At 49.0% G+C, this 16,186-nt stretch overlaps 1 protein-coding gene across 1 annotated transcript in view; it reads right to left on the bottom strand.

The window, feature by feature from the left end:
- Positions 1-16,186, bottom strand: part of COL15A1 (collagen type XV alpha 1 chain) — a 108,316-nt gene that overhangs the window by 31,557 nt on the left and 60,573 nt on the right. The window contains exons 12-20 of the mRNA XM_042963647.1: positions 13,130-13,189; positions 11,624-11,716; positions 9,982-10,107; positions 9,348-9,410; positions 3,284-3,319; positions 2,719-2,859; positions 2,446-2,514; positions 1,586-1,621; positions 1,397-1,480 (exon numbers count right to left, since the gene is read on the bottom strand). Of these exons, the coding sequence (XP_042819581.1) occupies positions 1,397-1,480; positions 1,586-1,621; positions 2,446-2,514; positions 2,719-2,859; positions 3,284-3,319; positions 9,348-9,410; positions 9,982-10,107; positions 11,624-11,716; positions 13,130-13,189 (708 nt within the window). The remainder of the gene's footprint in view (positions 1-1,396; positions 1,481-1,585; positions 1,622-2,445; positions 2,515-2,718; positions 2,860-3,283; positions 3,320-9,347; positions 9,411-9,981; positions 10,108-11,623; positions 11,717-13,129; positions 13,190-16,186) is intronic.

Raw genomic sequence — 16,186 nt, 5'->3', positions numbered from 1 at the left:
AGCACATCCATCCCCTCCCCACCCCTTATGAAACAGCGCTGAGCTGCTGTAGACTTTCTTCTTTCAATTAACCTTAAAACTGCACCATCCATGGGGTGTCTGGGTGGCTCAGTCGGTCAAGCGTCTGACTTTGGCTCGGGTCATGATCTCACGGTTCGTGAGGTCGAGCCCCGCGTTGGGCTCTGTGCAGACAGCTCAGAGTGTGGAGCCTGCTTCGGATTCTGTGTCTCCCTCTCCCTCTCTGCCCCTCCCCTGCTTGCACTCTGTCTCTCTCTCTCTCTCTCTCTCTCAAAAATAAATAAACATTAAAAATTTTTTTTTAATAAAAATAAAAAAATTGCACCATCTATGAATGTCTTCTCTTTTAAAATTTTAAACACACACACACACATATTTTTAAAGCATATATTTCCATATATATCTCCATAGAAAGCATGCAGCGTTGACAGTGTGTGTGTCTGTGTGCCTATTTTACGTCAACGGCATCAGGCTGAATGTAGAATTCTTCAACTTGCTTCTTCCAACAATGGAGCATGGATGTCTTTCCACATGGAACTGGGGGGTATGGACACTTTTGTTTTAATGGATTGCTGAAGAGTGGTCTAAAGGGGCCTTGTAACTTACACTGCTACCAAAGCATATGAGACTCACTATTTCACCACACCCTTACCCACCCTGGATATTTGTAATCACTTTTTTTTTTTTTTTTTTTTTTAACTGTAGGCATCCTTTTTTCCCCAGTTATTTGGGACTTTTCTGTCTCTCTGTCATCTACCAGTATGGCATCACTTGTCTCAGAAGAGCCACAGTTTTTCACCAGTGTGATGCTCTAACATGAAGGGGACCTTGCTCTGCTCCCTGCCCACACCCCAGCCTTCTCTACAGTTTTCCACCACTCTCTACACCCTCCACACCCATCAGCCTCCTGTGCCTTGGATTCACTCGCGTTTTCCTATTCTGTGCTGTGGCTCAGAGTGTGCCTGCCAGCTGAATTCTGGAAGTCCTGTCCTTTGTCCCTACCTGGTAAGATCCTTCTCAGCTCCTAAGTCCCTGCTCAAAGACACCTCCTCCAGAAAGGCTTCCTTAATTTCACATACCCCAAAACATCTTTCCTCACTCTTCTCCCACTTATGTTCCTCTGCCTCTCTGTCACAGCCATTCTCTTGACTGCAGATTCTGCCAATAAGAGGAGTATTCTGGAAGTGCTGTGTGAGAGAACCGTGGTACTGGGGCAGGAGCAGACACAAGGGGTGTGCTGGTAGGTGGAAATGCCAATGCCAGATGCCAGCTACATGCCTTCTGTGTAACCACCATCCCTGAAGTTGTGGACAACTTTCTCTCCCCTTTAGCGAAGGCAGAAAATACATAGTCATGCTCCAACCTGGCTGGTACTCACACTGGACAAGACCTCGATGCGCCCTGGCGGCCCCCTGGGCCCAGGGGGTCCCACAATGCTGGCTCCATCCATCCCTCTGTCACCCTGGATACAACAGTGATAGTGGAAAAAAATTCATTGTACATGAATAATGCTCCTAGAAGCTGGCTGGAAATTTCTCCCACCCCCGCCTCAGATCTGTGACCTCACCTTGGGCCCCTGGTCTCCTTTTTCTCCTTTGGGACCCTGGTAAAACAAACAAACAAACAAACAAACAAACAATCAAACACATTCTTTGGTTTTCTTCTCTTCACTTTGTTTACTCCTCATCTATCCTCACATCTTGCCATCTCTCCCTCAGCTCCCACACGGATTTTGCCCCAGATAAGGGGAGCAAAAGATGTGGGGCAAATCCCCCTTCCAGAATCAGAAGGAAGAACACCCACGGAGGCTCTCTCCTAGCATGGGGTGAGTGTCCTCTTAACCCTGACTCTCAGAGCCCTCTGCATCTGGAGGATAGGGAAGGTCTAATTTAACCACAGAGAGGGGTATGCTGCTTGTCCCTTCGAGGCTCTGTTTCTGCTGGGCTGGCGTGCTTAGCTCTGGGTCCCATTTGACAAACATAATGAGATCTGGGGGTTGGTCCTCTTGAGAGCAGGAAATCATTGCAGAAGAGGGACAACATCTCCCCAGGGTTGGACGCAGCGGGAAGGGGCACTTGTTGGGAGCACAGGGTTCTGAAATGAGGCAGCAGGTAGGAGGCAATGAAGCAGACATGCTTGATGGTAAGGGACTAGAGAGAGAGAGGGAAAGAGAGAGAAAGAGAGAGAGAGAGACAAAGATGACTTTCAAGTTTTCCCCTATGATGTTTTGTGCAAAACTCCTGTGCTGCTCCTTAAAGAAACAGGTTGTAAAGAGCACCCAGTCTCCCCGCTGCATGGCTGGAAGCTGGAGGTGCAGAGAGGGTGAGTTACCAAAAGGAACAGGGCCACGGCAGCACCCCACAGCTTCCCCACTCCAGCAGGACAATATGACAATCCTCAAAATGAACGTTTCAAAACTCAACCTACACTTGAAACCGCTGGTCCAGAGATCCTGGGTTCATGCAACAGCCTGATGCTTCCAGACCCTTCGGTATCCTGGAGAAGGAGGAAGAATGAGAATTTCACATCCAATTCCAGAGCACATGCATGTGCCAGGTGTGGAGCTGGGACCTGGAGCTGGCTGGGCCCAGTGGGGAGTCACACACAGCCTCTGCCCTCGGACCTGCATTCTCTTAGCTGGTTTTTCCAACAGCCCCTAGTGCCCATTGTTCTTTAACCACAAAAAGGGTGGGGGAGTACCTCAAATCCAAGTCCCATTGCACATCCAGGGCCTGGGGGCCCTGGGGGTCCAGGAGGCCCTGGGGGTCCCATGACCCCAGGAGCGCCAACTTGTCCATTTTTCCCCGGCGGTCCTGGTAAGCCTCTGCTGCCAGGGTCACCCTGTAAGGAAGAGGACGGGCTGATTGTGCAGCTCTGGGGTCGCTGGTAAAAGGAGTAACATACACGCCTGAGTTGGGAAATCGTTCTTTGAACTAAATGAGGTTGATGGATTTTCTGATGGGCACTGCTTCCAGGTACAGAAACCACGGTCTTGCTGACACTTGGAGACAAGCGGATGCGCTCCTGTGCACGTGTTTGTGCAGAGGGAGGGCATGGGAAAGGAGCAAGTGGTTTCCCCCTCCCTCTCTAGTGGGTCTGCGGTCCCAGAACAGTTCCTGAGATGTGTTTCTCTCTGAGAACACATCTGAGAGATGTGTTTCTCTCCCCGATGCTTATATACTCAGCAGTCCAATTACAGTAAACCCAGAGAAAGGGGAAGAATAAGAAAGCTTTCTCTTTTTCTTCCTTTTTTTTTTTCTTTTACCTTTTCACCGGCTGACCCATTAGGCCCTCTTGCTCCCTGAGGAAAAAAAAAAAAGGCAAGAAAAAGGCCCAATTAATATATATTTCAGTAGGTATATTCCAAAGAAAATGCAGAATTAGAGGCTTTCAAGTAACAGGTTATTAGATGAGCTGACTTGAAAAATCCATTTTTCAACTCTTAGCTCATTACCTACCTTAAGAGTAAAAAGGAGAAGTTGGAGATTAACCAGGGAGAGACTGCAGAGGAAGAATTCCCTTGGAGAATTATCTGTGTACTGGCGGGTCCCTTACCCCACCCCTCCCATGTCGGAAATAAAGAGATAGGTCTGCTACTTGAGGCCAAGAAAGGGGCTTCAAAAACTTGATATGTATTCCCTAGACTTTTGAAGAATTGTGAACTGGTGACTGGCTTTCTTCCAGAAATATCTAAAGACAAAAGGCTGGCTGGAGCGGCCCCAGAATGGGGTTGGGGGGTGTTTCTCTAAAGCAGGTTACATGTATACCCCTAATGGGAGCCACAAAATAGGTTTTCTGGGGGGTAACATGTGGGTCCCACAGAATGGAGCCGGCTGTGAGCTCTGAGCAGAGGGCAGAACCAACGGGAACTGGTGGCCAGGAGTGGTCAACCACAGGAGATATGGCCCTACATCAGGGGACTGTGGTTGGGGGCCTCCAATGGGAGAAACTCTGAGGACTCACAAAAGGAGTCAGGAAAACATCCTGACACCCGATTATGATGTACCCACCATCTAAGGCTGTGCCCTTCCCCAGTCCCCTCTTATTCTAGGTTGGATTGCCCTTCCAATATCAAATCCATAGGAAGGACAAAGTGGCTAGTTCCAAAATAACATGCTCAAAAATAAGATGGTGAATGACACTGAATCTGAAAATAGTGAGGAATACCAAAGGGAAAATACAGAAAGCTGAAGCCACAGACTTCAGTAGTGGAGAGAAAGCACAGGGAAAAAGTATCCTGCAAAGTGGCGGTGGAAGCGAGGGGCAGGGTGTGGCGCTGATGGGCAGATAGGTCGAAATTCCGGAGCAGGAAAGCCAGCCAGCCCTGCCCATTCCCCCTCACCTCCCAGCCCCCTCTCCTAGAACAATAAGAGCTGTTTACTGGAGCCAGGGCATTGGGCAGAGCCCCGAGTGGCTAGGGAATCCTGGGAGATCCAGGGATACCCCAAACTCCTAAGACCAGCTGCTGAGGTGCCCTGCCTGATGGCACACCCCACTGCCCCCATCCTGAAACCCACTAAAACCTGCAAGCCTCAGAAGTAGCCGCTGCCCAACTCCCCAACAATCTCTATGAACAGAGGCAGAAAACAGACCAAAGAGAGATTCCAACTTTGAAAGCAAACACACGAGCAAGAAACAACACATATCAGAGGGAGGGCAACACTATCAAAGAGAGGCATACAAAAATAAAAAATAAAATAAATAAAATAAAATAAAAATAAACATTTAAGAAAGACAGGCAGCAGTGCCGGCAATAGAACGTATGCCCAAGGAAGGAGCGTGAAGAACACAACCATATCAGGACTTTAAGCGTACAATACATATTCTCAGGGAGAAAAGGGAGGCTATTACAGCCATGAAACATGGACAAATTATTATGAAATAAGCACAATGCTTATATGAAAGAATGAATTAGAGACCTTAGAAATAAAAATACATTAGCTGTTGAAAGGAAGTCACCTGTAAGGGCTGAATAACAAGAGATGCGCCTTGTCACAATCAGGCTGCAGTCGCCCAGGGCATGAGCAAGTGCAGGGAGGGGAAGGGGTGCTTCGGCGAAGGAAGCAGTGGTGGCTGGGCTCAGACGCTTCTCTGCCTGCCCGCTTGACCCAGGAGAAACTACCTGTGACCATTCACCATGGGCAGAAACAAAAACAATCGGGTTCCAGTTCTGCTGCCTAATCTGGAGGCTGCGGTTCCTGCGCCTGCATTTCTTGGGCGTGACCAGCCACGCCATCATCTGCTGCCTGTCGCAATCTGTCCTTGAAGGAAGTGCCAACCGTATGCACCTTTCCAGTAACAAGTCAAATCACAGTCAGGGAAATTGTGAGAGAGAAGTCAAATTAGCTTCATCTCTTGACTTCTGGACTCTATTCTCTGAAAACCTTACTGTTGTGTTGCCAGCTGAGCCTGTCAAAGAAAATTATGTTTGGAAAGTGAAAAACTGTCTTTTTTAAATTGCCTTCCCAGCTCTTCAAATTAAGAGTATGTCTTGTAGCAGTTTCACAGGAAGTCTAGAAGATATTTTGGACCTTGAGTTACCGGTCTCAGAAGCAGATGATTTTATCCAGCTTGTACATGCAAAAAGGTAGTATTTAGACCCATTCCATTGGCTCACAGATTTGGTGGCCACCATTTTGGGATCTGAGCAGATCAGCTTGGGGATGGGAGAGCTCATCTTAACTGGAATTTACACGAACAGATAGAGTGAAAACTGGGAAACTCCAATTACAAGAGTCAGCAAAGACTCTGCTCCCAAAATGATAATGGCAGACCTATATCCAATTCCTCAGTGTGAGGCTTGTGTGTCTTACAATTTCAGCCAGCCAAGCTGCAGGTCTGGTTGTGGAGATGAAGTGTGGAGAGGTCAGTTCTACAAGGGAAATACTGTAAAAGAATAAGGTGCAGGAGTGCTACAAAATCATGCTTCAGAATGCATCAGAAATTTCTGCTCATTATAGTTATCAGATTTGCCAAGGACATTATTAGACTTCAACATACAGGAACATCAAAAAACCTAATAAATACATGGATTGTCGTTTTCTATTGTGGTATCTCAGATGGCACAACTTACTGCCTTGTGGCTGTCTGTCACTTTTGCTCATGGTGTTCGTTACATCGATAACTTCAATTAGTTACAATTACAATTGACCTTGGTCTATTTGGTTTTATGGAGGCCCATAATCCTGATTTTGTACCAAACACATCTGATGGTTAAAGGAGATATGAAATAGGAAATCGGGCCAATATTGGAATTTTTAATTGAAATAAGCTGTTACGAGCTCCAAACCATTACTGGATCCTTGTTAAATGCATATGGGTCCCATAGAATGGAGCCAGCTGTGAGCTCTGAGCAGAGGGGAGGACCAAAGGGAACTGGTGGCCAGGAGTGGTCAACCACAGGAGATATGGCCCTACATCAGGGGACTGTGGTTGGGGGCCTCCAATGGGAGAATCTCTGAGGATTCACAAAAGAAGGAGTCAGGAAAATATCCTGACACCTGATTATGATGTACCCACTGCTTAGGTTCTTAAGGGGCACCCTGTTTTTAGTGTGTAAGATTTAGATAATTGCTCAAAACCAAACTGGGGTTACATAGAGAAAGCGAAGGCAATGATGAATTACTTGCATTTCTTCTCATCCCATGGGGAAGACAGAATCTGCTTTATAAGGCCCAACACTGACATTTCGGTGGCTCAGTGAGATCATTCAAAGCCCATTACGGGGAGCTCCATGTCCCTCAGCAATTCTGGACACAGAAGAAAATGTCAAAACACAAGCTCTTTTCTGCCTTGGTGTCCCAGCACCTTTTGACACTGAAGAATACAATGAATCATTCAGAGTGTGAACGAAGGAAAAGAGTGACAATAGTAAATGCTACACGTGTGCCGCAGATCTGGCTGTCACAGTGTGCAATGCAAAAAGCAGAAAGGAATGTCATAGAGACGCGTCTCCGGCACGTTCTTCAGCATCCTTTCCAGGAACATTCAGTAGCTGAGAAAGCAGGATACTCTTCGCCTGTTCCTTCATGGGCTAAAGATCTCAGAGTAGCTGTTCATCTTAATTTTGGGAAAATATATTAAGGAGTACTCCTATCATGGAACTCAACATAAAATAAACTATTTATTTCAAGAATTCTTAAAGACCATCCACATTTTGATGACAATCCTACATTTGAAAATAATGATTATATATGACAATATTTTTTTTTTCCAGTCAGATAAGCTTGGACCTCATTCTCTGGGAAAAAAAACTCCCCTTTAGACAACTGCCCAGACTGGTCTATGCGCCCTATAAGTGAGAAGGAGGCTGCTTTCTAAGCAGCATGAGAAAAGATCTCCTTACAAGAATCCATGCAACTGCGGAAGGCACTTCCTGGCAAGAAATGAGTCCCTTGGAGGTGTGCAAGCCTGAAGAACAGATACTGTGGAGGGGAGTCAAGGATCTGCTGTATCATTGGATCTTATGCTGGGTTCCCTCCCAGAGACTGCTCATTTTCTGTAGTACATTTCTATTATTTTACATCCATACTATGCTCCTTGGTTTACTTTTGGCTTTTAAAAGTTATTTTTAGGTAAATGTCATCTGCAATGATTCCTTTGAGCTCTCCAGATGTAAGTTTCCAAGTCCTTCTAGAATCTGCTTTTACTTGACCAGAAAGCATCTTATGCACATAGTGCAATTAGGACTCATAGCAAATTTTGGGGGGTGGAGGTGGGGAATGTAATTGATCTCCAACAATCATCCTATACAAGCCTGCCACCCTGTGCACGGCTGCTCCCCTGAACAGTGCAGAGTGTGCTTACTCTGGTGTCAGCGTGCGGATGTGGGCACGGGTATTTTTAAATGCCAGACGAGCAAGGGAGGGGCATGTGGGGGCGGGTGCAGGAGAGCTGGCAAGAAGGACAGGGAGGAACAGTGTGGGTCTGTGATGTTTCCCGAAGAATCTAACTTCTTATGAAATAGTCGGTACTTGTAGAGAGAGTTCTATACAGCTTGACAACCGTTTCTTTCTTCTTTTTCTGAGAAAGGAGGTTTCCGCGAAAATCGAGTTACTGCTTCAATTGAAATAAACACACTTGAGAGCTGTCGGCAACTGGAAAATCAGTTCCGTGAAGATGGTGGTGTCTAGGGAGTTGACATTTTCCACGACTTCATGCCGTGGAGTACACAGAAGACCTTGGTCCTTATCCCAGCTGGGAGGGACCCTCCCTCCTCTGAACCCCAGTTAAACTCATGCTTGCCTGTCTCACCACACGGAGGCTTACCTTATCTTTATTGCCCTCCTTTGCAGGGGACTTGGCTTATCTCATCAACCCCGGATGGGAACACTGTAGGGGCAGGAACCCCGCCCCCAAGGCACCACGTGGGGTTTGCAGACCGAAGAGAGACAGGCTTACAGAGAATGAAGAGAGTGAAGGGAGCAGCAGATTCGCTAACCAAACGCTAACAGGGGCCTGAGCCAGAAACTAAGGACACACAGACAGTGCTAGTGCTGTTTGTCAGGGGAGGGGTGGGGGCACAGATAAGCTAACATTGGCTAAGAGGAGTCCCAGCAGAACAAATACCGTGCTAACGGAAAGCGCAGGAAGGAGGGCTCCCTTCTGCTAATAGGGAGTCTAAAAGGGCTTCTCAGAGGATATATCCAAACTGGCCCTTGGAGGATGAGAAAAGGGAAAGATCACTTGAGATGGGGAGAAAGCATGTGCAAAGGACAGGGGGCTGTCCAGGAAGAGCATGCCCACAGCACATCAGTAGTGCTGCTGGTTGACCCAGAAGCCACGTGAGGGAGCAGCAGGAGATGGAGCTGGGAAGGCAGGTCTGCACACAGTCAGGGTTCGGTGCCTTCTCAGTGGAGAGGGCTGTGACTGGAGAGAGCCTGAAGCAGGAAGATGGACAGGTGCGGCAGGTGGGCAGAAGGTGGGTTACAGGTGGGGAGATGGGACGCTGTCGAGAAGCCTGATGCCATCGTGTGGACCAGGAGAGGTGAACATCAGATCAGGGTGGAGACAGGCAAGAGAGGTGACTGTCAGGCGGGCCAGTCCTAGCAACAGGTGGGGCATGGCAGGAAGAGAGAGGAAGGGGGGGTTAGAGATTCTGCCTTTGCATCCTCGTGACTGGGTAGATGGCAGCACCATTCACTAAAGCTGGAGATGCTGAGCTCAGGTTTGGGCATCAAGAGCCCTGGGATGGGAACATCCAGCAGAGAGAGGATTAGGAGGGGATCAGAAAGGGTCCTTCACCTAAGAGGCAAGGACAGGCCCAGAGGTCAGAGACAGGCAGTGTGGGCCTGGTGGCCCCCATGTGTTGGAACCCCCCCTGCCCGTACCTTCTCCCCCTTCATCCCAGGAAGGCCGGAGGCTCCATCGGGTCCAGGCTGTCCCTCAGGGCCCTGGAGAACATCAGTGACAATCAGCCCATAACATCTCTGATAAGAATCAAGCATGAACCTTTCTTGGAAAAGGAGGCCAGGGCTGGGAGGACTGAGCGGGTGAGGCCAGTGGGTCCAGGAGGGTTGTGTTGGTCCAGGGTGGAATGCTGGTCCCTGGCCCCAGCATGGCCACTGCTGGCTGTGTACCCCTGGACGAGTGTCCTTCATTCTCTGGGTTGCATTTTCCCCTCTGAGGGGGAACAGGAGGTTGAGTCAGACTAGAGGGTCTCTAAGGACCCCCTGCCCCAGGCCCAGCACTTCGATATCCCATAATTCCAAGATTCCATGAGCCTGCATTTCCTATACTAAGATAAAGCTGCAAAACAGTGTATAGGATGGTGTATTTCTCGGCTTCTGCTTCTTATGAGCCTTAGTAATGACTCAGCTGAGGAGGACTTTTGTTTACAAATGTTAGCTAGCTGCTCGCTCTTATCATGAGTCTTCATGCTGGGGTATGGGGTCTGTATACCCCTCCTTGGATAGAGGAAGTCTCATGGCCACAGAGAGGGGGGAAATGACCCCAGGGGCTCACCGGGGGCCCAGGTTCACCAGCAGCTCCATCCTTTCCAGGCGATCCAGGGGGTCCCATGAAAACATCAGTTCCTGGTTTTCCTGGAATCCCAGGTGAGCCGGGTGGGCCCGGGGGACCTGGGGGACCCTAAAAGGCAGATACTCTGTTAAGAAACAGCAGGGGAGAAAGACATATCATATGTTTTCACTCATATGTGGAACTTGAGAAACTTAACAGAAGACCATGGTGGGGAGGGAAGGAGAAAAAATAGTTTCAAACAGAGAGGGAGGCAAACCATAAGAGACTCTTGAGTGTGGAGAACGAACTGAAGGTTGATTTGGGGCGGGGGGGGGAACAGAGGGAAAGTTGGTGATGGGCACTGAGGAGGGCACTTGTTGGGATGAGCACTGGGTGTTGTATGTAAGTGATGAGTTGGGGGAATCTACCCCCAAAACCAAGAGCACACTGTATACACTGTATGTTAGCTAACTTGACAATAAATTATTAGAAAAAAGAAAAGAAAAGAAACAGCGGGGGAGGGGATAAACATATACAGAACATCAGAACATATATGTTCCACCCATTCTCTCTTTTCCTCACAGTAACACTGCAAGTAGAGACTGGTGTTCCCACTTAGCTGATGGGGAACTAAGGCTCAGTAGGATATTGTGGCTTGGTTTGAGCTCACCCACTCATGGCTAATTATTAGAAAAGCTTGGATTTAACCCAAGTCTTTCTGAGCCCATTATATCACGTTTTCTCCATATATATATATATATATATATATATATATATATATATACACACACACACACACACACACACATATATATATATAAAATAAAAATCCAATCAGTTGGAATTTTCAGAGGTGCTCTAGCTAACTTAGTTTTCTGATTACCTGGCAGAGTGGTCAAAAACTGCCTGTTGTTAACCCTTATTAAAAGGGTTATATACTACTCTGCAGTGTACTAGTCTCTTTCGCTTCTGGCTGGGTTGGCTGATCCCACCAGCCTGGAAGACCCATGTGACTCCCACTCCACTTATCCAGCGAGTCCAGAACCCTTCCTTCCCTATCCTGAGGAGGAGGCAGATGGGTAACTGAGTGGAGTGTTCTAGGTAGGGATTCAGCACTGGGACTCAGACGAAGGGCTGGCGGGGAGGTTGGGGCCCCGGAACAAAGCCATCAGCTGCAGCTGGAGAAGAGAGGTGCTTCCCAGGAACCAGGGATGATGGGGGCCCACCTTGGACTGAAGGCTGGGGGAGCAGGAGCAAAGAGGGAGAAGGAGTGGTCTGAACTGGTAGTAGGGGTTGCATCAGGGTAGGGAGGATTTCAAGAAGGGCCTGGAAGCCAAGTGCTAAATGCTACCTAGAGAAGAGGCCAGCAGTCAGTTCTGTATCATCGGTAAAGGGGATGGGGGCAGAGCCAAGGCAGTGGTGAAGGTCATGGGCATACTTGCTGTGAAATAGCCCCGAATGCCAGGGAAAGGGGGCAAGTGGGAAAGTGGAGGTCCTAAATATAAACTAAGGCTCATATTCACTTAAAACAAAACTGACTGAAGTGGAAAATGCCAAACATATACAAATGTGGAGGGAAAGTATAATCCTCCTGATTATCGAGAGGGCAATCCCAGGCACCAGGTAGTGTCATTCTCACACTTACTCTTAACAGCTCCTCAGTGCGCACGAGGTCCCCAGAGCCAGAGCCGACGTCTGATCCCCAGCCCAGGCCAGAGCCCTCGGCCTCAGCGCTCACCTGGAGAGAGAAGAAAGTCCCACCACTTGGTTTCACCTGCCACTCCAAGGACAGCCACGTCACCAAAACTCTTCCCTTATTCTGTAGCCCAGTAACTGCTGCTGCCAACTTTCCTTCCAGCCTTTTCTCCCACTTCCCCCTCCACTGCTCCCCTCCTCCCTCACCACCTCCCGCTGCACAGCCAATAGGTCCTCAAACATACTATGCTCTTTCACATCTTCTCAGCCTCCTTTCCTGCCTTTCAAACTCCTACTCATCTTTCAAGGCCTAGTTCCACTCTCACCTCCTCCATGAAGCCCTCTTACCTACCCCATTTCCAGGTGGAATTCATCTCTCCCTACTCTGTGTTCCCCACTAACCTCTACTGAGGTCTCGATTTGGTAGTAGGGCCACCTGACTTGAAGCTCAGTTGCGTGTGTCTGTCAGCCCCTCTAGACTCTAGACCCAGGGTCTGCCCGATCCTGAGATACCTCTGGATGCCCAGTATCTAGCATAAGATCTGGTACCAAGAAGACACTCAGTGCATACTTGTTGAATGCCATCAAATTCCTCCAAAGAACAAAGGTAATTTCTGAAACTCTTTTCTGGTATTTAGTTCCCGAAGACAGGAACCAGGAGAGGCTTAATTCAATCATGGAACGTCCGTGGGGCACCTGCTAAGAGGCTCCAAGGAGAAGTTGGGCTGGGTTTAGAGGGGGGGCAGTGGTGTGCACATGCAGAAGGGAGGTAGTGACAGGGTGGCTGCTGCCACCGTCTGAGGGACCAGGAGGCACTGCACAGCTAGACTCGGGGCTTGTAGACTGACCAGATGGGGTGTGGGAGGCAGAGGGCCACTGCAGGTTGTTTCCTGATTTCTGTCTTGGTGACCAGGAAGATGGGGTGCCACTCCCAGAGACGGGAGCGTCCTGAGGGAGGAGTGGGTCTGGGGGGATGGTGACGAGCTGTTTGGGACGTGGTTGACAGACATGTGGGTCCTTCAGGGTGCAGGATATGAATGGGACATAAACAGACTCTGCTCCTGAGCTCACTGAGGGTTCTGATAGAGGTGAAAGCCCCGAGGTCTCACTGGAGGCATCTTGGATTGAAAGGTAGAATCATTAGGGGCGCCTGGGTGACTCAGTCGGTTAAGTGCCGGACTTCGGCTCAGGTCATGATCCCACGGTTTGCAGATTCAAGCCCTCCATCAGGCTCTGTGCTGAAGGCTCAGAGCCTGGAGTCTGCTTTGGTTTCTGTGTCTCCCTCTCTCTCTGACCCCCCACTGCTTGTGCTGTCTCTCTCTCTCTCTCTCTCTCAGAAACGTTGAAAAAAAATTTAAAAATAAAAGAAAGGTAGAATCCTTAGCCTGTGGCTAGTTGTCAGCAAGCCCAGTCCCTTAACACTGTGTGTGTGAGGAACCTGGACAGGGGGTCTCACCGTGGCTGCAGTAGGCCTGACAGGTTCAGGGTGGCCAGGAAGCCCCTCCCCAGCTTCACCCTAAAGAGAACGAGATGGTCAGTGGAGTGCTAGGCACCGCCCCCCCCCCCCCCCCCCCCCCCCCCCGCCACTGTCCCTCCTCTTCTCTGTAGAAACCACTCATCTTTAAGATGAAGCTTCTGCAGGGGTGAAGAAGGCTTTGTTTTCATGCACCTTGTCCCACCCTGGGCTCAGGAGCCCTTTGTTTCTGCACCACATGTGTAGGGTAGGTGGATATGGTAGAAATAACCAGGCAGTAGGGACCCTCCCCACCCTGTCACCTAGCCCCCCCCCCCCCCCCCCCCACATCTAGGTCCTGCCAGAGCCTGGTAGCCAGGCCCAGCATGCCTCCCTCTGAAGCAGGTCCTGGTCGCCCTGCCCCTCCCACCAGCCCTGTAGCCTATCTTGCCTATAGGCCTGCCTCCTCTGACAAAAAAGGTGTCAGAATGGCCTGAGCCCCAGGAAGGAATGGAAACGTGAACGGTAAATCTGCACAAAACCTGTGTGGTATGATGTCCTCCTCTGACTCCCTTACTGCTCCCCAGAACACTGGTGGCATCTAAAGTCCACTGAGGAGGTCAGATCACAGTGAGGACACCACCCTCCCCAATGTCCTCACAGGCAGCCTCATGAGGCACCAGGGCCAGAGCACCCTCCTCCCTGGGAGACGGCCTCAGCCCCGAGGAAGGTGAGGAGGGCAGAGGACCAGGACCAGCAGGCTGACAAAGAGTCTCCAGAGGCAGCCAGGTTGCTGCCTATTGCCAGAGTAGGCTCCCTGAGCAGGACCTCCCCAGGATGTGGGGCTCCCGGGGGGCCATGGCCCTGGTTGCTGCGGGCATATCCCCTCGGCAATAAACTTCACTGTTGCTTCAGAAGGAGGAGTTTGTTGTTTTTCTGTGGTGACAGACACCAGACAAAGCAGTTCCACCAACATCACCTCATTTCATTCTGACTACTTCTGTGTGGGGTAGTCATCACCACCCCTGTTTTACAGATGGAGAAACCGGAGCACAGAAGGGGTAAAGATCTCTCCAAAAATTCTACAACTACTAAAAGCACACCCAGGTCTCTGAAGCTCCCGTTTGCCTGAAGCTTTCCCAGGAAAAAATTCAGGGACAGAGCCTGGAGTCTAGCCACAGAACACCAGAATTGGAAGGACCCTCTGATTACAGATGGAGAAACTGGCTGCAGAGGTCAAGGTCACTGGTTGGTAAGATGTGGCAAGAATTGAGCCCCACAATGTTTTTGTGGGTCTCCCCGACTCTCAATTTGGTTTCTTTGGGGCTCAGTCCTCTCAGTACTCCTGCTATTTCCTTGACCAGAATTGACTAACCCCAAATAACATGCTCAGGGCACATGACCAGATCCAGTGTGGTCTCTAGAATGGTCACGGCACCAGCCTTTTCTCCTTTGGGCCCAACCTGCCCTTCCATTCCCACATGCCCTCTCTGATCCTAAAACAAGAAGATGTGGTTAAAACCTGGTCCATGCATTTGGGACGTGGAGCGGCTCAGCTCTGATGAGTGAGCTGTTTAGCAAGCTGAGGATGGCCAGGGGCCTTGCAGCGAGCCCCATGAAGACAGAGGTGTGGCCCTCTAGTCTCTGCTGTGTCCCTAACACCCAGAAGACACTAGGCTCTTAATAGTATTTGTCAAACGACTAGTGGGAAGACCTTTAGAAATGGAGTGACCTCCTTTGAACCGCATGGACCTTGCTGACCAACTTCTGACCCATGTCTGAAGACGGGTGGTTGTGGACACTGCAAAAACCAAAGGTAGAAAGTCCAGACACCCAGGTTTTCACCCCTACTCATCTCCCGGGAGCAATGTGGCCCTGTGTGACCCCTAACCTCTCTGGGCCTCATCTGCAAAATAATTCGATATACTAATTTGTTGAGTGTGTACCATGCACTAGGTAAACTTTTTCACGTGTTAATTCATTTAATCCCCAGCACAACCCGAGACGCGAGTACTATGACCCCATTTTATGTATGAGTAGCCAAAGATACAGGTGAGAAATCTGTCACAGGTCTACGGCAGGGCCAGATGTGGATGTCCCTTTCACTCACTGCTTTGGCTGACTCTGAGATTCATAATGATCCTAACAAGGTTCCAGAGTGAGTGCTCTCTTGGCTGGTCCCTATTGTGCTTTTAAACCATTTGCTCAAATGGAGGCTTCCATTTCACCTCATTGCCAGTTCCTGACACAGGCACTTAGGGGTGATCTGTTATTAGTCACGTGCCAGGATGAAATACTGTGTGTTTGTCTTTCCCTCCCCCCTTCCCCGCCCCCCCCCCCCCAACCTCGACCCAACTCTTCTTAGAGCTTTTAAAAATTCCCATTGTAAATACGCTCATGGCGAAAACACCAAAATGTATTAGGAACCTACCATCCTTCCACAGTTCTGCCACTTTGAGGCCACAACTACTAACGATCAGGGAGGGTATTGCCTTCCAGGGTTTGTGCGTGTGTCTATTCTTCTTCTTCTTTTTTTTTTTTTAAGTAGGCTTCATGCCCAGTGCGAAGCCCAACATGGGGCTTGAAGTCATGACCCTGAGATCAAGACCTGAGCTGAGATCAAGAGTTGGACACTTATCCGACTAAGCCACCCAGGGGCCCCAACTTTTAAATAGTTAAGACCACACCACGTAACTGAAGTTTATAACCAGCTTTTATCATCTGACATTATGTTGTATTTCCCCCATCATTAAATACTCCTAAGAAGTATAACTTTAATAGCTGCATGATGTTCCATTACTTGAATATACTTTATTCAATCAACCCCCTACTGTTGTCTAGTTAAACCGTGTTCAATTCTTTTCTATTATGGGCAACACTGAGATTAGCAAATTTGTATACAGTTTTTTTACATATAAGACTACTTCCTTTAGGATTAATTTCTAGAACAGAAGTTTCTGGATCAGTAATATGTCGTTTTAAGGTTGTTAACATGTGTTGACAAAGAACTTTCTCAGAAATAGTAATCTACCTTCCCACCAACACAGCTGGTCTGGGGAG

Source organism: Panthera tigris, chromosome D4, assembly GCF_018350195.1.
Source record: "Panthera tigris isolate Pti1 chromosome D4, P.tigris_Pti1_mat1.1, whole genome shotgun sequence".
NCBI lineage: Eukaryota > Metazoa > Chordata > Mammalia > Carnivora > Felidae > Panthera > Panthera tigris.
This window is presented reverse-complemented; position numbering and strand designations above follow the sequence as displayed.